Here is a 22,663-nt window from a genome sequence, read left to right as displayed (position 1 = left end):
CAGGTAACCTGGAAAAGGCAAAAGCACATTATATTTTTCATGAAATAACTTAAATCTGTTATTTTTTTAAAGGAAATAGAGTAAATGTATGAATTACAAGGGCAAATTAATTTTGAAATACTATAACAGTATGATCAGATTGTATAACAGGGACAACATATTCTTTTTTATTCTAGCCTTAATTGAAAAAACAATAAATTTGCATTGGGATTATTTATCATGGACCAATTAGAAAGTTTAAAGTTGATATTTCCACTGCCACTACTTATTCTAGAAGAATGACAGTTAAAATGCTTGTTTTAACCTAGTTTGTATTTAACTACTCCAAACATTTAAAGAATGTGATTCTCACCTTTTGGGAATGCTCTGGTCATTAGGCTAAGAGTTATTTAAGAAAGTGTACAGTTTTAGTTTCACAGATAACATTACACATATATAACCACAATTATACCAATTATGAAGAGGCTAGACACAAAAATTTTATCACATAAAAAGTCAAATTCATTCTTAAAAGAATTTAGAATATGCATCACATTTGTAAAAATCACCAATTTATATAGGAAATTGTCTTAAAGATAGTGTTTTAGTAAATGGTCCACTATTAATAGACCTTTGGCCTTAAGGCCATTCTCTTAATAATAATCTTTTTCAGGGAGAGATGATTTACTTTACAAATTAATAGTTTTGTGCCCCTCAAATTGGTAAACACCATATGTATCTCTGCAAACTGCCAGCCTGAAGTTATTTTTCCATCATGCATGAAGTTGAGTTAAGTTATACGAAGTCATAAAAAGGGTGATATGACCAATCTAGACACTACAGACCAATAAGTTTGATAATAATAATAATAATACTTTATTCATTTTAAAAATGGTACAACCATATTAAATGTCGTCAATATAAGTATTATTTAACATATAAACATACTTTCTTAAATGTGATGAAAATTGTCACAAAAGAATTCATCCAATGAGTATAGTGGGTGAGCAAGTAACCAGGTATATATCCTATTCTTGAAACTCTGGATACCATCTGATTTCAACTGAGTAGGCAGATAGTTATACAGTCCTATGTTCATATTATGAAATGTGTTGTAGGTTGATGACAATCTAAAATAAGTAGTATTTAGATTTTATTTACCTCTTGTGGAGTAGTTATGGATGTTAGAATTTAATTAGTAAGTTTCTAGATTGTTTTCACATGAATCAGAGCCTTAAAGATATACAAACAAAATACAGTCATGATTCTATACCTAATAAAAAAAGGTTTGCAGGAATCACATGGTGGTATATTAGCAAGAGAGCGAATAGCTCTCTTTTGCAGTAGCAAAATTTGTTTAACATGAGGGGAATGACCCCATAACTCAACACCATAATTCAAATGACATTGAAAGAAGGCATGGTAAAGTGTTAAACGATACTCATTTGAAATGATAAAGTTGAGCTTTCTTAACATATAAACAGCTTTACTAAGTTTATTACAGGTCTGACTGATGTGAGTCTCCCAATTAAGTTTTGTATCAATATAAATTCCTAGTATTTTAGCAGTTTCAATATCAGTTCTTTTTGATTTAAGACTGCACACAATATGCTGAGTTTTGTTAGTATTTAATTGTAAATGATTAACATCAAACCATTCCTTAGCCTGTTTTTGGGTAGCGCTAGATCGTAACTTTGCATCTTCTAGATGTTGACACTTTTGCACAAAAGTAGTGTCATCAGCATATAAAACAGATCTAGGTTTCATATTACAGGGCAAATCATTAATCATGATAATGAAAAGTACTGGGCCAAGCACAGAGCCCTGTGGTACACCACATTTTACTTTAAGAGCTGCAGACCGACAGCCATCAAGTTCAACCAATTGGTGGCGATCATCCAAATATGACTTCATTAGTTTCAGTGCAACTCCCTTAATACCATAATATTCTAGCTTTGTTAGTAATATTGAATGATTAACACAGTCGAAGGCCTTACTAAGATCACATAGTGTCACTGAGACTGATTCCTTTTCTTCAAATGCATCTCAGGTTTTCAAAAAATTTTTAAAACACCATTTTAAAATGTGTAGTAAATTTCCTAGAAAAAGTTTTTCCAAATCAACAACTTGGTTTTAGGAAAGGTAAATTAACATCTACAGCACTCTATGAATTCATTACAAATGTACTTTATGCTATGGACAATTAGTATGAATCCCAGGGGATATGCCTTAATCTTATTAGGGCTTTTTATAGTGCAAATCATGAGTTTTAGTCAAGGAAATTTTTTAAAATGGTCTTTTTGGCATCTAAAATACATCTTTCAATGATATCTACATGGATATTCCATGAATGAAGTAAGGTTGCCCCTTCCGGGCACCCATTCAGTGGATTGCAGGGTGCAGTACCAATGATAATTGTACGGTGTATAATTACACATCAAGGTCACAATTTAAGATAAAATGTAAATTTTGCACAATAAATTTTGTGAATATAAAATTATGAGCATCCTTTATTAGAAAGTTGTCATATGAATGGCTAATCGAGCGATATTTTCATGGTGTCTAATTAAAAGCCATAATGGGCTTGCACCAAAGCTTAATTAGCTAAAGTGTATTTGGAATAAATAGAAGATGGAATTTCTATGATCCATGGAAGCAAATGTCTTAGCTCCCTTGCAGGCATTGTCTGCTCCAAGGGTAGGTAGGATGTAACCCTGTCTCCAGACAGCTGCCTCTCTCTTCCTCCGCAGCAGAAGGGAGACCCTAATAGGAAAAATGTAATAGAATATATAGAATTATATAGAATATATATAATATAGTATATTATAAAGAATCGAAATAGAATTATTTTCCTAATAGAAATATAATTCCAATAAATAAAAGTATGGTATACTTAGAAATGAATAAATGGTAGAATTATAAATCACATGAAAAATATATTCAAGGAAATATAATTCATAATGTATCTCAGAATTTGAACAAATACGTTCATCCAAGATAGATCAGATTACTGACGCTCTAAACCCGGAGCAAATTTCATTCTCAAAGGTCCTTTAGTGCTGATTTCAGTATTTTTGGGAATTCACATTTTGGTACAATGCAAGTATTACATTTTTTCCAGGTGTCAAGGCATTTTCTCCAAGCTGCCAAAAGAGGCCTCAAAAATGCCATATCTAATGGCCACATCTGAAGACAAATCAAATTTGGGGAAATAGTACAAACTAAATATTAAGCTCATCACAAAATCAAAAAGTTTCTCAGACAAATGGCTTGACAAATCATCTCCAAGCAATATTTGGGGCCAGGAACATATTTTCTATTCTTTTTCAGTAAATATTTCACCCTTTGCATATCAAACAGTGTAAATAGATTTTCTTTTCTTAAATCCTGACCATTACTTCACCATTCTCTATAGAGTGACTGTTTTGCAATACCCCTGTAAACTCTCCATATCCTTGTGTTGCTTTTTCCACCATATTTTCTTTACCTGGTTTCATTAAATTAAAAATGTTTTTATTATGGATCAGTACAAAAAGAAAATTAGATTAATTCAATCATATTCAGGCTCAACTTTGCGAAATTACATCTTGAGGAATTATAAAAAAATTGTAGATTTCAGCAAACTTTATTACAATATGACTGGTTTCATCATGTATATGGTACATAAAGATGTTAAATATTCAAAAAAAGTAGTCATTCTACCATAAAGTTTGGTGAGATCTAAAAAGTTTTCTAATTTCTTGAGATATAATTGAAAGGTTTAGCCTGATACCATTGAATCACTCTTTAGATAAGATACCCACCTTATTCTTCAAATAAATTAAAAATGCAATAAAGATAAGAATGCTTCCCCACCTATCTGGGTGAGAAAGCATTCATTATTGGCACCTAGGTTTATGCTGGAGAGTGACTAATGGGAGTCCCACTCACTAACCCTGTGTATATGTGGGAGTGGGATTCCTGGTGGCCACTGTTCTCTGAAAAATCAATTTGGAATTGCTCTTATGTCTGGCTCACATTATTTATTTCCATAATTTTATTTGCTTGAAGGGTCACAGCCTTGAGAGTAATTCAAAGACTGTGTGTCAACATGAAAATAATTAATAACTAGCATGATTCAGGTCTGTATGCCAAACTTTCATATGATGTTGGGTAACCTAAAATAAGTGTACTGATATTACAATGACTGTGCTCGATTTTCATTCCCATGCCATGGTTATATTGAGATCAGCTTCACCCTTATTTTTTATATTTGTTCAGAAGTGCAGCCCATTATGATAAAAAGTTCTGAAATAGCAGAGCAGAAATTTATTCCTACAAATCTGCTGCCCTAAAAAATGGTATTTTTCATTCTCAAAACATTGTCCCCTTAATTTTTTTAAATGTCTGCCTTTATTTACAGAAACGTTGAACGAAATAAGGTTTACATTGATGTGACAATTGTAAGAATCAGGTGATCCTTTTTTGTGAGATCAAACATAAGTATACATGATTGTAAAAAGCATAGTAGTTCCGTGTGCATCATTAGTGCTCTAATTGATACCCACAATTATTTTAAATTCTCATTATAAAAAATGCTTTCTTCGGAAAAAAGTTACATAATTGATCCCATCATACCCATTTGTCGATATTTTTGCTATTATTTGTATTGGTAGTCTAGTGCCAGTTGAGGTAAGTTTGGAATGAGCACAGACTATATAACGGTAAAATCATACATTTCTTTGCCGCCCCTAACAAAATTTCTACCTGATAACTGACACTGAAATAAACCCGTGTTCTGAAAATTTACTCACGAGTTTGAAAATGTTTGACCTTCCTCACGAATTTGAGTTTACGCACATTTGAATTATAATTGTTTTTGCTATATTTTATGAAATATATTTGTAATCACTCAATACATTAGAATAATATTTCATTTACATAATTGAAAAACAATATAATAACAAATCAGTAAGAGCGTAATAATAAAAATAAGAAATCAAATATTAACGCTTACCTCACGTTTTTTAAACGTCCCACGCTAACAACGTTTTGTAGTTCCTGTGGTTCAGTTCCATGAGTTCCACACGTTCCTTGCCATTTTCTCTGACTTTTCGGTACTCAATTGTCGTTGCGCAGTATATTATTCGGAATGTTACTGACAAGTCTCAGTCTGCTGGGAAAATTTATTATATAGACCATCCTTTTTTTGTTAAATAAAACTTTTTAAATTTGTCCATACTCGTTCCATAATGATGGAAATGTGCAATATAATGCAAAAATATCGCCCAGTGTTTTTGTCATTTGTACTTTATGCAGTATGTGCCACATCGGTAAAGGTGGACAAATCAAGTATTTGGTTTTCCGAAAGTAATACGGGCATTGGAAGAATAGCCCGGAGAGAAGTCCTTCCCGTTGATATCCCATTATCTGACGAGAACATTATTTCGATCGAAGACGACAAATCGTTAAGTAACGACGAGGTAAAAATATACAAGAGAGATGTTTACCAATCTGACCAGGTTAAACAAACAGGACAGGATAAACAGTCAGTACAGGATAAAGAAACGAGCAAAAATTTACATTCTGTTGACGGTGTTAAAGAAAATGGAAAAGACGTGAATGGAATTGGTGATGTGGCCAATGTTACGAAAAACTCGACAGAGAGTTCAAGCATTATTTCTGTTCCCGTTCCACCTCTACCAAACTCAACAATATCCTCGGCGATACCGGTTGACGAAGCAGTTCTTCCTGAGAAAGGAGCGGCTGAGGAAGAACATGACAGTTCAATGTCAATATTCTTCGTCTTATGCGTACTTGCTCTATGTATCCTCTTGGTTCACCTCATGCTCCAAGCTAACTTCCACGTACGTATTAACTATCGTGTATCCCATTGAAAAATATTATCACTTATGTTACTGACATTGAATTTTTTAGTATCTTCCAGAAAGTGTGGTCATCGTGTTCTTAGGAGCCTTGATTGGTATGATCATCAACCTAATGTCTGATCGTAACATTGCAAACTGGAAGAGAGAGGAAGCATTTTCTCCAACCGCATTCTTTTTAGTCCTCCTTCCCCCAATCATATTTGAGTCTGGCTATAACTTGCACAAAGGAAACTTTTTTCAGGTAGGAAAAGGTTTACTCAGAAATACAATAACTATCAGGGGAAATATATATGCGTACCTTTAACTTTGGACATTTTTATATTATTAAAATTGATATGATGATATTTTTATGAGTATCATCATCGCTTCACATTGGTTATTAGATGTTCTATTTATTTTCAGAATATTGGTTCTATTCTCGTTTTTGCCGTGTTTGGAACCGTCATATCAGCCCTAATTATTGGTGGAGGAGTTTATCTTTTAGGCGTAGCCGAGGTGAGCTATGAACCCATATTTTGATTAATTATTATAACCTTTCTACCGAGAGGCTATGGACACCAAAGCAGAAATGTAATCTGGGAATAAAATCGAGTACAAGTACAAAAATTTAATCATATTCGGGTAAATTTGATTAATTGAGAAAGTAAATAATGGCCTGGACTTAAATGTCTCTTCTATTGAGGGCACATGAGAAAGTTATTAGCTCAGTATATTTGGACAAGTGCGATGTTTCCATATATTAATTGTTAATAAATTGTTATAATAAAGCATGTTTGTTAGAATGAACAGCAAATTTTTACAAATATTCTTTTAGGTTTACTAATGAAATTATTTGAATCACAAAAAATCCTGTGGGATAACCTTGTTTTGACATTTTAATGCCCCATGTCAAACCTGAAGATATTTGTGAATTAACTTTTAACCAAAATACTCTAGGTTATAAAATATATTGTTTGTAAGGGGACATCCCATAGCCATAATTGTTTTTTGTGGAGTTCTATACTAGATAACTAGGTGACTGAAATATCACTATAGAGTGCCCCAAAGAATCAATATTGGCTGTAGGATTGCCACCTTAGAAACTCACTGCCAATAGTTCAACCCTCTTTGTTTCAATGAAATATTGTGTTTTATCCCACAGGTAGCTTATCGTTTGAGCTTTGTTGAAAGTTTTGCCTTTGGATCTTTGGTATCTGCAGTTGATCCAGTGGCAACAGTAGCTATATTCCAAGCTCTAGATGTGGACCCTGTACTTAACATGCTTGTCTTTGGAGAAAGTATCCTGAATGATGCTGTTGCAATTGTTCTTACCACAACTGTGAGTTAGAAATGTTGTAAGATTTATTGCAAATAATATTTCTTTAGCATTATTCAAATAATGGGACGAAGTTTGCTAATATTTGTGTATTGAAAAGGTATTTAATTCAAATAATTATGACGCTTATATCTCAAGGGGCTAGTCATTGATATTCTTTTTCCCAAACCTAATGCTATTTAATGATAGACAACTTTTTACCAATTGTGTTGTTGGAATGAAATGTTTTTTCTGTCCATTTTATTTTTTCTTTCTCCTCCACACCCATATCTCAGATGCCTCCAACGGTTATACGCTTGCCTCAACGACCTAGTTTCATAGCCTTATAAAAATACTCTGCATTTAATGTTATCAGTAATTTCTACAATTACAACTTTTCACTGATATTTTCTTAACTCAATATTAACTTAAGCTCCCTTTCATGAATATCCTCCTCTTTAATAGATTCTTTACATAATGAAATTCTTCCAATTATTACTTCACCCATTTCCATCTAAAATACTTAATAAATACGTGACCTGTGGTACCTGCTCCAGTTTATGCCCTTAAACTTATGTGATTAATCAGCCACCAACTTTCATTTGGTGACAACCATAGAGCCTCCATGGTCATCATCACATGAAATCCTTGCTTAATTGAATCAATAGTATCAGAAAAGAAGAAGCAATAGAGGCAAAATACTTACCACAGTAAATTGTAGATTTAATTTTGTTCTTTTATGATGTTGGTGGGGAAAATTGGACTCTTTAGGACCTTAAAGCAGAAGTTATACATGTTCATATGATCCTAATATGTGAATGTGATGTATTGTGTCTTTAATTCTATGAATGAAAATACCTCAGCTATGTGTATTGGTGCAATGGTTCATTTACACTCATTTCAGCATAACATTAAAATTATCCATGGTTTTTGCACTTTGTAGTTAATATCTAGTGGAGGTGTATGTTGGAAAATGAAACTGTCTGGCAGGTGTTAGTAGTAATGATCAAGGGCATGAACAAATGTAAACATTATTTCATATCCTTAAAAGACTTTTTTATATCTGCCTATCTTATTCATCCCCGTCATTGACAGATTTCTGGTTTTGGCACTTGTATTATCATGGTAAAAATGTCTTTTATTAGAAAGCCTGATTGAGAGGACTAAATGCTGGCATGCTATTTTCTTAGAATGGTATTTCTCTTGCACCTTCTAATGTTAACAGGTTCTTCAATATAATGACCCACAAACAGCTGCAATGTCACCATGGGAAACTCTCTCATCTGGCATTGGCCTGTTCTGCAAGACCTTCTTCGCATCTGCTGCAATTGGTGTTGCATTTGCACTTGCTAGTGCACTCTTGCTCAAGCATGCAGATTTGAGACGACATCCTTCATTGGAATTTGCCCTTATGTTGGTGTTTACCTATGCTCCATATGTGCTTGCAGAAGGGCTTCATCTCTCTGGTATGTTAACGCTCTCTGTATATTATCATATGACATCAGTTTATTACATCATCCATCCCATGTGTAAACTAAGACCCAGGGTTGTCATGTACTGAAGTGAAAATAAGGGGCATTATTGTCAATCAATGTGAACCCCTGCCCCTACAGGGAGCCTGGTGGAATCTCAAAATGCAATAAAAATGTTGATTTACAGCGATAAAAATGTTGATTTACATATGGATATACTGATGCACCCTGAAATTTAATTCTGTCATGATTAGGGACATCACATCTAACCATAGGACATTTGATTAACTTCCTGTTTTTTCCAGGTGAGAAAATTAATCTACAAAAACACCCTATATTTAGAGTGTGAGTGTAACTATGTAGATTGCCCTTGGAGTCCATTTTGTACAAAGATGCATTCTTGTAACATTATCTGTAATCATGGACAGCTTTTTTCAGACTCTTGATATGGGAAAGAAAACTATTTTACATACTTTACATGACACATCCGTGTAATTTGCATTAACTATCAACGCACTATGAGAATAAGGTTATGACAGAAATCTTGACTTCATTCTATCTGTATCACTTCATACAAAATGGCGTTCATCAAAAGCATATTTATTTTGCAATATATTAAGGAGCCAAAAAATGAATACATAATCCTCATAAACCAGCAAAATAGTATTCCTTTCCTCTCTGCAATTCTTATGTAATTATTGCTATTTCTTTTCCAGGTATTATGGGAATTTTATCATGTGGCATAGTCATGTCCCACTACACACACTATAATGTGTCACCTGTGACCCAGGTAACAATGCAACAAACCATGCGTACTCTGGCTTTTGCAGCCGAGTCATGTGTTTTTGCGTACTTGGGTTTAGCTACTTCATGGGGTGGCCACCGTGTTGAAGTGGCACTAATTGTGTGGTCTCTCCTGCTTTGTCTCATTGGCCGTGCCTTGAACATTTTCCCTCTTGCTGCCATAGTCAATCGCTTCAGGGAGCACCACATAACACCTCGTATGGCCTTCATCATGTGGTTTAGTGGTATGTATTTATCATTTTTAGCAGTAGAAGTGTTTCGTGACATGTTAATGTAATCTTGAATTGCGATGGTGGAAATGACATCATGAGAGCATTAACTTCAGTAGGCTAAGAGAAAATGCATGGTAATAACAATTATGCTTCTACTTCTAATGGAGACCGATTATTAAAAAAATGAAATATCATTCATTAGATGATTTTCTGTAGTCAAAATAGATGAGCATTAGTGTTGTTATTTTTCTTGAACATTCATATTATTTAGTGATATTTATTTGGATGTATCAGATCAGTTGAAATTGTATTGAATTAACCTTCTCTTTTCAGGTTTAAGAGGAGCCATTGCTTATGCTCTCTCACTTCATTTGGAGTTTGCTGATGAGACACGTCGTGTAATTGTTACCACCACTTTAGTCATAGTTCTCTCTACAACCCTTTTACTAGGAGGGTCAACGATGCCGCTCATGAAGGTATCTAGTATAAAACTAATAGGTCTTTCAAATTCATGTAAAGCTATCCTTGAAAATTGTAAACATTGATACAATAACTTGCCATTAATATTTTTGTCAAGTCTTCAAATATGGAATGCATTCTTTGCTAAAGTAACATAACCTGGGGAAACATACAGGATGATATGTGAAGAAATGGCACTATTTTAAGATCTAAATTTTGAGGCCCTCATAATTATAAAAATTCTTGTTAGCATACCATCTTTCTGGAATAGGGCTGATGAAGATTGTCACAGATTTCCTCCCAGAAATGGCAAAATTCCAGATTCCAAAACCATTTGCAATACGTCACGTGAAATTCTGTAATGATAAAAACAATGAAAATGGTGGTATGTGTTTGGAGAATCTCAATTTTATTCATTTCTACATTTACATTTTGAAATTGCTGCACTATAATGCACATTAATGAATGACTCTGTCAAAATTACTGTCACGAAATCTCCTGCAGTTTCTTTGAATATAGAAAACTTCATATTTGTTTTTTAGTATTTATGGAATAGATTACTCACTGTTCGTACACTTTTTTATGACTAAATACCTCACCAAATCAATATCATACATTAAGTAAATGAAAACCTCTTTTAAGTATTAGTGATTGCCTTTGTATGGTGCAAATTACAGCCATAAGAATAAAGTTAAAGCACCCCTAATCACAAATAATATTAAAATACTTTTAATGAGGTGACTATAATAGTTCATGATATAATTGTAAAATAAGTCAAATTTCTGGTAGCTTATAGACTAGGACTAGATTATAGGACTTAAGTAAACAGTCTGGCTGTGATCAACCAGCAAAATTTATGGTCTATGTAAAAACTCTCCAGGTCATAAACACTCCTACACTATCAGTAAATTACTTGCATGATACTGGTGAGCACAGTCCTGTGACTGTGCATATTTTTAATATGTATAGCCAATGCTACTGTAGTAAAATAGCATGAAACTGCTAACAAAATTTTATTTAAAAATTTTTATCTATGGAGTACCAACATTACATGTTTATACATATATTGTAGAGGCATTTTATCTTATACTTATATAGTAGAGCATTACTTTGTCACATTAGTGCATGCTTAAATTTTTTTTAATTGTTTTGAAAACTGTTACTACTTTGCAGTTCCTCCAGGCAAATAGAAGAGAAACAACCAGGAGGAGGAGACATCAGGATCGAGAAATATCCCTCAGCAAGACTCGAAAAATGGTGAGAGTCGAACTAACTTGATTTGATCATTGCTAACTTCTATCTTTATCATTAGAAGTGTACGGTTTATGCTATATGTTTTGTGGAATAATTATTCCAATAGGGCCGGGCCATTGATTCTGAACATTTGTCTGAGTTGACAGAAGAAGAACTAGAAGTATCTTTTTCTCGCTCTGGAGGTCCAGGTGGGTTTGCTAAGTGGGACCTTAAGTATTTCATGCCATTCTTCACCAGGAGATTTACTCAGCAGGTGAGCAAAACCATATATTTAACTATAATTAGTGACTATTCATTTTGTTTGTACTAACAGACTGTATGCCAAAAGTTTTATCTCCTTACTGTGTTAGTGAACTATCCCAAAGAGAAACATCACAATTCTGTCTGATAATTTTACTTCCTAATGGCTGGTATTCATTGTCAAGTGTTAGACATAGGGCATCACCAAGATTGCCCTATGTTCAAACTTTGAAAATGGTTTTTCATAGCTTTCAATTAAGGTACATTGTGTTAAGCCTGTGGCCTCAACTATTTCACCAAGTTTGAGTAGACAATAACTCAAAAACAAATTATGGATTTTGTCTATCATTCTGTAGGAAGTCACTTCCACTGGACATCCCGAATGATATTCATTGTTTGTGGATGTAAGGCCATGTTTAAACTCATTTACTTAATTATAAACAATTGCAAACACTGAAGATGTGTTATTAACTTCATCCAATTCTGCTTTGATCTCTTTTGGTGCCGAGCCTTTAAAATAGATTTGTTTAATCACCAGATGAAATTAATTTTTTCCATTTTTCTAAATGAACAGAAGTTTGTTGCTTCAATTGACTAGAAAAGGAAACCACATGATGGATATAGCTGAAACTTTAACGGTAGTCTACTGAGAGATGGCTTACTTAAAGTAAACCTTTTCTGATACTATGAGGACGATCTCTTGGATTTTCTAAGGAATTATTGAATGGTTTACGTATATTACAGTGACTAGTTCTGTTAGAATATGTGTTCCTCTAAAATTTAATGCAGTTATATATACACTTTATTATCAAGTGCACAATGCTTCACTATCACACAAATGATCAAAGGTTTATGTCTTTGATCCATTAATGGTTCACAAAATTTACTAATGCCATTGATCTGTAGATGAATGTGATTTAACAGTTTTTCAAAAATATATCTTCCAAATAATATTCGAATTTTGTCTTTGGAAACATCTGTGGAGTTACCAATGTAAATCTATTAATGTGTCACATATATGAGTGCCATTCACAGCATGATCTTACTCATTTTAGCTATGAGGAAAGTAATAATCTTTACTGCTTTAAATGGATTCACAACAATAGAGAGACATTATGACTGATTTAAATTGTCTTGTTGTTATAACCATATTTTTTAACTGTTCAATTTCGTGTTTCAATCAGGAACTGAGAGACTGCCATAGTCAAATGCGAGATCTTACGGATCGCTGGTACCAAGCAGTCCGTGCCTCTCCCCTAGATTCTGAAGATGATCACGAAGATCTGACTCGGCCTGTGATTCCCCCACATAGTTCACGTAGGGGAAAGGGTCGAGGTGGTAAGTCTCGAGGGACAGGTAGCGAGTTATCAGCCTTAGAAACGGCAGGACCAAGTGAGAGAGGAAGACCTCGATGAACAAGCTAATTGTCTTTCATCTTATATATATATATATAATATGCACATATGTATGTATTATATACATGAGGGTTTGTTTGTGTTGTAAATAAATCGTTTAAGGCCCGTCCAAACTGCTCGAATGGTGGGCAAATCAGTCATGGTGAAATTGTGAAGTATGTTTATTTGAAGTGTGTGTCATCAAAGTATTATGATGTTTACTGAAGGTTTTACTTGTGTTGGACGGTTGCACAACTTGTGTGTTGAAAATCAGCACTTCTGTGGTTTTTAAATCAGAAAATAAGACTACTGTAACTTGTTCATTGTTGCTATTGGAAAAATATGAAGTCATAAGAGACATTTCATTAATGTACCAATAGATTTTAAAATACCTCATGGTGGTGTCGTTCTGAAATTGTGCAATTTTATTTATTATTACTCCTTTAAACTGTAATAACACCATGTACTTTATTGGTGCAGCTCTTAAATGTTTGCCATCTATTTGCCCAATGGATTGAACTTTTAGTTTGCACTAAAATGACATTGATGTGCATTGACTGTGATGATTTTCATTCTCCCTAGCAGAGGAGCATGTTACATATTATAAAGTCCATACTTGTCCTCGATCCTCTTTAACATTTTTACAGATCTTCTAATTTTCTGGGTTCATTACTGGATGGAACATCTTGTACTTATGAGAATAATAATTCTTGAAAAGAATCTAGTTACTGATTGAACATTTCTATAAAAATGCCCCCTTATGCCAAATTTCTCCAATCATTTTGAGAGTGCATACATAATTGCTCGTTCAAACATTGAATGCTAATATTTGATGCTAGTCCAAGCTGTCAGTGCCCACAGTCAGGGAGTACACAAGAGATGCTCGCTCTATTTTGTTGTGTATCTTTTCATGTTAATGGTAAATTTTCTCATAGTAAACAATGTCCACTTGTGAAATTTACCTTTTTTATAGGCTATCCCAGTGTGGTAGTCATGACCATGCAACAACTGATTTTTGCCAATTCTTGGTTTAAAAAAAAATAAATATTGGCCCTGTTGGGTTACTATAATATTAATAGTTGTTACCAGAAATGATAGTCTTATTGGAGCCAAAGATTTGCAATGTGCAAGATGCCCATTGTAATAGAGATATTCGTGTTATTGTCAAAGAGAATAAAAATGATATTCTTTTCGAGTTAAATGTAGATATACATCTAGAATGATTAGGATTAGCTGAGAAGTCAGTGTGAAAATACATAATTCAGTGGATTTCCTGGGCGTCAATTGCTATCAATTGCAGCCCAGCATATTTACTGATGTATTGTCCACAACATTTATTTAACTGTTAGTTGATTATTAATGCTTAGTGATTTTTAAACTTTGTTTGATAATTGCAAATTTTAAAGACTTTATACCTGTATACTTTAATACTTGAAAATTTATTTTTGTGAGAGCTTTACCTGAAACCTTAAATATAATATTTTTATTAATAGATATATATATATATATCGATTTCAACCAAGTTGAAATTGTTGGCATTATATTATGATATGCGTCCAAACAATATGATACATGAGAGCTGCTAACCAACTTGTGTGCTATTTTGTGCTTGGCTATTTTGTAAAATTGTAATTGGTGATGCTTTCAAAATTCATGAAATGCTTTTTGCAACAATGGTGGAGATAAATGGTCAATTCTATTGAAAAATATAATCACTCTATACATACACACAACAGAGTGGTCACTTTTCTATGCTAATGATCCTTGTGTAGCAGAAGTAAAAAGTATTATGTAGATACTGAACAATTATATGTTGCTTTAAATGTCAAAGCAATGCTGGTTGAAGATGATAAATTTGGATACAATTCAAAAGAATTGTTTGCTTCAATACAATTTGTCCTTTTGGATTACTCTGTGAACTCTGTCCTTGTGGAATTGTTTCTGGGTTTTACTTTGTTGGACAAGTTCACAATACATTCAGTATTTTATATCTTGCATTTAAGGTTTTTTTTTGTGTTGCCACATTATATTTTGTCAGAGAAAATTATGAGATGGCTATTTTTATGAAGCAGCACTTGGTTTTAATGTCATTTGATGTGAATAAATTTTTATGAACTCATCTACAAATCCATTATTACATTGTAGATTATGATAGCCATCCATTAACCCTTATTCCGCATCTAATATACTGAAGTAATCCATCTAAGGCACTTTGATCAAGGTTTTGAAATGTTATTACTTCAGTCATCGAATTAAAACCAAGGTGAATAATCTGTTGCTGAAATTCTTGCAGCTCATAATGATATAATGTAGCTTTTTTTTGGGTTTTCTATATGGTGTGGAATGAAACCAAGTGTTTCAAGACAACAGTGCTGTGCATGATTTACCAAAGGGAACTTAATGACTGTTGCCAAGAACATTTCCGTAGGAAGGAAACACAAAACTAGCAGCTTTGGGGAAGGGAAGGTGGTTTGAAAATTTTGTTGTTGAAATTGTACTCCGCATGAGGCTGAGTTGGAGGCCACCATCCTCATGATGGAGGATGGTGGCCTCCAAATCAGCCACGTTCACCCAGCAATGGAGAAGTAATTGGAGTGGTGGATAAGTTAGTGATACTGTGAGATTTAAGGTCCATGCAGTCATCATCGCATGAAATCCTTGTGCAGCCATGTAGATGGCAGCAGAAAGGAAGGCACTAGTGGAATGCCTCCATAAAAATAGGGACATGGAATGTTAGGACAATGCTGGAGATAGAAGAGATAAAGAGAAGAAATACAAAAATGTTAGGCCTGCGCAAGATGAGGTGGAAAGATTAGGGATTATAGGAGTAATAGTGGAGTAATATATAGTAAAGGGGTGGAAAGTCAATGTGTGGTAGTCTTAGTACTGAAGAGTGGAACACTGGGGAGAAAGGTAGTGAACATGGAATATTATTGGCATAAATAAGAGCAGACCCAGTCAATCCAGTGGTAATCCAAGAAGTCATGGGGAAGAACAATTTAGATAATGTATACATTCTGTTAGATTTTGCAAACCTGTGGAAAAGTACAAAATTGATTTTTCTCATAATGACAAACTTCCACTACATCTCGCCTAGAACTGTTAAATGCAGAGAGTACGGTTTTAGAAGAAAAGAATGGTCATGGGGAGGAAACTACAGTTTTGCAGGGGAAATACATCGCTCATAAGTGACACTTGGTTTAAATCCTACAGGAGATATAGATTATTATTATTAAGTAATCTACCCGTTAAGGTAGGTTTTGGATGACACGACTACCAAATAAATATTTTGTGACTACTAACAAAACACAATCCAGCAACCTACTCTACATCAAGTCCCACTTCAATCTGTGTACTTCCTTCCTCCCTTCATCCTGTCCAACATCCCTATCCTGTTCCTGCCCTTCCCTCATTTGCCTAACATTCTCCCCTCAATTACAGTCCTCAACATCCCGCTGCCGGTCAATACACCCTTCATCCACTTTTCCTGCCTCCATAGGATTTCTCCCAACAAACCCATCTCTTCGCCCACCATACCAAGTACTTCCTCGTTTGTTTTCTTCTCTGTCCATTTCACCTTTTCCATTCATCTCCACACCCACATTTTAAAAGCCTTCAGTCTACGTCTATCCTCCTGCTTCAATGACCACGTTTCCACGCTGTACATAACTATGCTCCATATCAAAGTTTTTACGAGTCTTTTCTTAATATCCTTACTCAATGTCCCTGTCATTAACTCCCTCCTCCTTGTGAAAGCCTCTTTGCCTAGCGCAATTCTTCTCCTTACGTTCCTACTACTTTGATCGTGTTGGTCCAAAACACTTCTGAGATATGTAAACTGTTCTACCTGCTCTAGTTTCTGCCCTCCTATTTTAATGTTCAGCTTAGCCTTTTTCTTTCTGGAAATTCCCATAACCTTTGTTTTAATAATGTTGATTTTTATCCCATACCTGTCGCACTGAATTTCCAATTCAATCAGCAATGCTTTCAACCCCTTGGCTGACTGACAAATCAGAGTTTGTCATCAGCAAACCCAACTGATTTTACGTATTCCCCCCTAACTTTTATACCTATCTCAAGTTGCTCCCATGTTGAGTCCAATGGTCTAGGATAAATAAATTCACCCGGGCACTGCGCATGCAGACTCAATGACAGTCAGCGAACGTCCTCGCTGATAGGATATTGATAGTTGAGGATGAAAACCAAAAGTACACCATGATTTTGCTAAACATAATCCAAATTTTACTGCTCAGATGGTGAAAAGTTTGTGCGCCACTACAGAATTTGTCAAGGTGACCTCGTATTTAGGGACTTGTGAGAGCTATCGAAAGTCTGAAGTTGCAAATGTTAATAATAGATTTCTGAAACCTCGCGAGCATGTATTTTGCTGCAACCTACGAGTTGAGACCTGGGAATATTAACACGAATTTTTAACTAGGTTTTCCCCCAACATGTATATAACTTTGCACATTTTTTTTAGGTTTTCAGTGAATATTTTTTCACTCTTCCCTTCCTCTCCCTTACCCACCCCACCTGGTGCACCCCCTGCCACATGCCTTTTTGGTGGATCCCGGAGTAGTTACATACCGGGAGATTACTTTCATGTAGACGTAGATGAATATAGTTTCTTTCAAATGATGTTATATTTCAGCTTTCTGTTTTTAATTACGGACATTTGAGCTCTCGAATCTTGTGCAGTATATTTTTTACGGGAAGCACACAAAACGAATGTTTTTAATTTCTAGGCGGGCATTGAAATGATTCGGCATCGTTGTCATTTCTCCCGCTCTCCCTTAGCACCCTCTTTCTTTCACATGGTTGCTTAGATGATCAAGCAAATAATGATGAATAATTGATATTAACGATTCCTACAACTGATGATTCTCAGTCGCTTATTGCCCGCAATATCACACATGATGGAAGTTTAAAATGCCCTGACGACCAAGTTGCAAGCTGTCTCATGTTTTGGTACAATACCATAAATAAGACTTCCACAAAACCTTCTCATATTTACCTAAATTTCCATTCTTACGTAAAAGAAATGAAAATTTGTTAATCACAGAAAGTGAAAAAAACAGATAATTATTTCACGTTTAAAAAATACTCATTCCTTCAAAATTCGTGCTTATTTGTTCAGTCCCGTCGTAATTTCGGGTTTTCGCTGGATCAACTGAAGTCGGGCCTGAACGGTCCTCATCTTAATTCATCTTTTCTGTTCGATCAACTCACAAACTGTTCTTAGAATGTGGACTCTTGAAAAATTTTTAAGAGCAGATTTAAACAGTTGCTTATAGGCAAAGTCTATTACAACAGTTAGGATTTCCGAGACGATTTCCCTTTTGCATCGAAACTCATCTAAGTAGGGTTAATATTATATTATAGTGGTCTGATCTACCTAGTAGCAGTTAAATTATATGAAGACTAAAAATTAACTCCTCTACTTACCTTCTTATACCCAATAATTGTATACCACTCCAATATTTATTCGGTTTTTTCCACGAATTTTGGATGCGCTTCGCTTCTCCCGCGTCTCGTAAAGATAATAAACATGTCGGTGTCTCGGAAATGCACTCCCACCACCCGTCAACCGCTGCCTCCTTCCACGTCCGACTATTTTCCCTACACAACCCTTCCTGGCTCGGGGAAGGAGTCATCTTCATATCTCACCGCCCTTACACCCACCAGTGGCCCCCTATCCTGCGTCCTCGTCCAAGCCTTCCCATCAACCCCGTCCTGACATTAACGGCGTCAACAAACACCGGGAGGGCCATGAGTTGGGAGAGAGGGGATGGGGGTCCCTCAGCGGAGAGGGAGAAGGGGGGTTTACCCAGGGGAATGGAAGTCGCGGGTGTTGGCGGCGAGAGTGAGTGCTTCGGGTTTTAATGGAAGTCCGAAGGGTGGTGAGTGGGAAGGAGTTCCTGGGCGTTTGTGTGTGGGTGTGGGCGCGCGAATGGGTTGGGGCCGTAGATGGCAGAGGGATGGATGCGCGGGTAATAGACTTGTCCACTTCCTTTCCTTTTCTCCCTGTTTTGCTTCCGCAATCTTCTAGTGCACGTGTGTGCGTCCGAACAATGAGAGTTCGAGATGTCGAAAAATACCTCGCAGCGTCCCCGTTATTGATAGATTTGCAAGATACCTTTTCCTGCTGGTTTGTCCTGAAGAAATCTAGGTCTAATGGCCGAATTACTTCTGTTACTGAAGGGATTAATGAAGCCCTCCTCTATGTCGAAAGATCAGACCACTCAGTTTAAACAACCTAAATCGACTAGCAAAATGATGAAATACCTTTAGTTTCAAACTTTAAATGCCCATTTTTATGTTGCACATTTCGCGATCGTGACAAAAAGCAGATTTTAACACACTAAAATGACAATGATAAGGCCTGAATTTTTTTAATTACAATTAATTAGTGTTACCAATATACAGTGCCCTTATTAATTTATTTATAAGATATTTACTTCGCCCAGAATATATAAAGACAATATAAAATGAAACGGGTTTCAAAGTGTGGCATATCAAATTTGATGTACAGGCTGTATTTTCTGGCAATTATTTACAATAATATTTTATAATGATTAAAAGAAAGATCACCAACGTCGATTTAAAATTAGATGAGCACGCAAAAACTACGAGGGTAGGAATATGATATAGCATGTTAAGGTTTCCTGATAATTCAGCCTATCCGTCTCTATTGCCGTTGCGAAGGATTGCTTTTGAGAATATTTACTTGTGGCCTAAACTGTTTCATCCAAGTAAAAGGAGCGTGAAATTATTTCGGAGACACCGAAAACTGGGTTGACGAATATGAAACATTTTACATTGAAAAGAGGGTATACGTCCGAATTCAAGAAGTCGTGTGTTGTCTACTGGAAACTCTTTCCTCTTGAATGATTGCGATGTGGCGCTGCTCACGGAAATTGTGTGTTGTTACACTGTTTATAGAAACAAACGAAAATACGGCTGACCTCGCCTATACTGCCGATTGGCATGCTCGCGAAGGAATTGTACAAAATCATTCAAAACAAAGAAATGAAAGACACGCTCCTAAAATAAGAGAACCTGATGGAAGATGACCATAAACTTCCGAATTTTGTTACGCATTGTAAGAGAGCAACCAAATTTTATACGAGAAGAGATCGAGATTATCCACGTGTTTTTATATGGTGGTGAAGCGTGATTGCAAAAAGGCGCGATGCTTTAGGTGAAGAAATTCATTCTTCATGACATTACCAAATAGATAATTGTACTATTTGTTTGATTGAGCGTGTGTACAAGGGAGAATTGTTAAATATTGTCCGTATTTACTCATTAACTAGTTCATTTTTGATTGATATGAATTTTTTTTACAAGAATATTTTCCATTTCTCCGTTCTAAATATTTCGATAGCTCTAAGCGCCTGACTAATTTTTCAAGCGTTTTCCCAGGAGGAGAAATCTTCTCATCTTCCCCTTAGTTTATAGAGAGATGTTTTTCGAGAGTAGGGTGACTTTGTGCAAATTACGAACCAAAAATCTATGGCAATTTCACATGGGGAAATAATGGTACATTTCTTCCCCCCGGTTTCGTTATCAAAACGAAGTTATCCAAAACTCCTCCCATGTACACACGCTCAATCAAACAACGAGTTTCATTATGTTAACCTGCATAAATGTATTTTTATGCGTATTTCAGTCTAGATGCATTAACTCCCAAGCTTTTTGATATGACACCTTACGATGTTTTCTAGTTTAAGTGCTTCATACTTGCAGTACATGAAGTTAAGGGATACACTCATGTGACTCTGATTACTCTCTGTGTACATGCCATTTCAAAATAACGAATAGCAACCATGATGAAGACAGGCGCGCGCAGGAAATCCATTAAGGAATGTATTTGGGAATAGGAAGAGAGAAGCTCTAAAATGAAAGCAGAATTTCTTATACAGATGTTGCCACTCGTTTTAAGAACTACATTAGTCTTCATGGCAGAGACGACTTTTCCACGACACGGAAATTAAGAAACTCGGTACTATGTTATTTGTTAGAATATTCTGCAGCTCATATGCAATATATCATATCAAACCAATAGGGCACTTGAACATCCAAAGTAATAATGAGTAATGAGTAAAATTATTAGTTACTAGTATGTCATACTAGTAACTAATGTGAATCATTTCCTGACGCCTGAGAGTAATGCGATGGCTCAGAAGTGGAATGCTGGATGAGTTAGGAGCAGGTGTAAATCTCCAATACAATAGACCAAGTTCAATTGACTGCGATGGAATACTTTCAATTTCAAATTTTGCATAATAAATTAAGTTCTCAAAAATGTACAACGATTAACATTTAGCAAATTAAGTTTTGGTGTTGAGTGCTATTTACCAAGTTCCTTGATAACTCGCCTCTTTCGATACGTTCCAATTTACTTTCAGAAGAATGCAAGCTTATCAATAACGAAAAAGAAAAGGGTTGACTTAGGTACGCGACAAAATTTCGAACAAGTATTTGGTCTACCCATTAAGTGAAGATCGCGACAAGTCACAATATCTAGGAGAATGGAGAGGAAAGCGGAAGGGTATTTAAAGGCTTCGCGACGCGGCGGGAGAAAGGTACGACGCCGGTATTAAAAAGCTAGTTACAAGGATGCAAAAAGTGATTTATCGTCAAGGCGACTATGTAGAAAACTAGCTAAATTCTCAACCTTTCCAACAATGTACGCAAAGTTGAGAATATAGTACATTTGATTTTTCATGAAAAAAAATAGGAGACCTTACTTTTCGAATCGCCCTCCCATAACGGCGCGATCACTGTGTTGGGATAAAAAGCCTTTGATTTGCTTATCTAATTCTAGTATTTAATTGTCTCTGTCGAATGGCGGTCTGTGAAATGCGAATAAATAAACTCTTTTGGATTGAGGACTTTTAATTGAGCACCAAACGCTTTCCAAACCATTACCCGGAATCACCTCAGCCCTGCTGACGCATGAGTTTTTAACTGCAATAAAGACACCACCCCTGATTCTATTTGTTCCGTCATTACTGTAAATGGAAAAGGATTTTGGGAAAATTTCAACGTCGACAATGTCAGTGGATAACCAGTGGATTTATTGCGTAAACATTTAATATTATAATGAAATTAAGAATACAAAGTAACTTTCCACTGTTCTTCAGAAGAACAGTGGAAAGTTACTTTGTATTCTTAATTTCATTAACATGAATTTCCACAAGGTTGAGCCAGAAACAATTGAATATTTAATATTATGTTTATGCTATCCCATTTAAAATAAAATATTGATAATCATTTATTGAGCCCTCGTATATTCAGGGTATAATTGAGTGTCACTTTTAACGAGACTTCTTCCTTATTTTTACCGTTCTGAGACTTCTTGCATCTTTTTGGAATGGCTTTTTAAAGGCCATAACTGTCGCCGCGAGGGGTTTCTTCCGTAGCGTTATTATTGAGATTGCAATACTGAACGGGTTATCTGCTGTTTCGAGAATGTTCGGATTTTGTTTCATCAAACTTGGTTTACAAAGTTGCCATCACCATTGTTCCTGCAGACTTTATGATATCTTCTTATCACAAATTGATTTATTTTGGTCCAATGTCAAAACATTCTCGAATGGATTCTCTTTTATTTATTCAATTTTCAGTTCATTTGGAACGTCTGAATAACATTTTCCTCTTCTTGTTTCTTTTTTATCCTTTT

At 35.2% G+C, this 22,663-nt stretch overlaps 1 protein-coding gene and 1 long non-coding RNA gene across 2 annotated transcripts; one reads left to right on the top strand and one right to left on the bottom strand.

The window, feature by feature from the left end:
- Positions 1-839: 839 nt before the first annotated feature.
- Positions 840-5,118, bottom strand: LOC139696689 (uncharacterized). The gene is made up of 2 exons (XR_011702637.1): positions 4,976-5,118; positions 840-2,742 (listed from the first exon to the last, which is right to left on the bottom strand). It is a non-coding gene; the product is annotated as an uncharacterized lncRNA (long non-coding RNA).
- A 6-nt stretch (positions 5,119-5,124) lies between these two features.
- Nhe1 (Na[+]/H[+] hydrogen exchanger 1) lies at positions 5,125-15,071 on the top strand. The gene is made up of 10 exons (XM_071595522.1): positions 5,125-5,825; positions 5,896-6,087; positions 6,249-6,341; positions 6,988-7,164; positions 8,366-8,606; positions 9,329-9,640; positions 9,962-10,104; positions 11,261-11,344; positions 11,448-11,594; positions 12,766-15,071. Exons 1-10 carry the CDS (start codon positions 5,211-5,213, stop codon positions 12,994-12,996), a joined length of 2,235 nt encoding a protein of 744 aa, XP_071451623.1. The 5' UTR covers positions 5,125-5,210; the 3' UTR covers positions 12,997-15,071.
- Positions 15,072-22,663: the final 7,592 nt, after the last annotated feature.

The sequence above is a fragment of the Hetaerina americana genome, unplaced genomic scaffold (assembly GCF_022747635.1).
Source record: "Hetaerina americana unplaced genomic scaffold, ioHetAmer1.1.p SCAF_7, whole genome shotgun sequence".
Taxonomy (NCBI): domain Eukaryota; kingdom Metazoa; phylum Arthropoda; class Insecta; order Odonata; family Calopterygidae; genus Hetaerina; species Hetaerina americana.
This window is presented reverse-complemented; position numbering and strand designations above follow the sequence as displayed.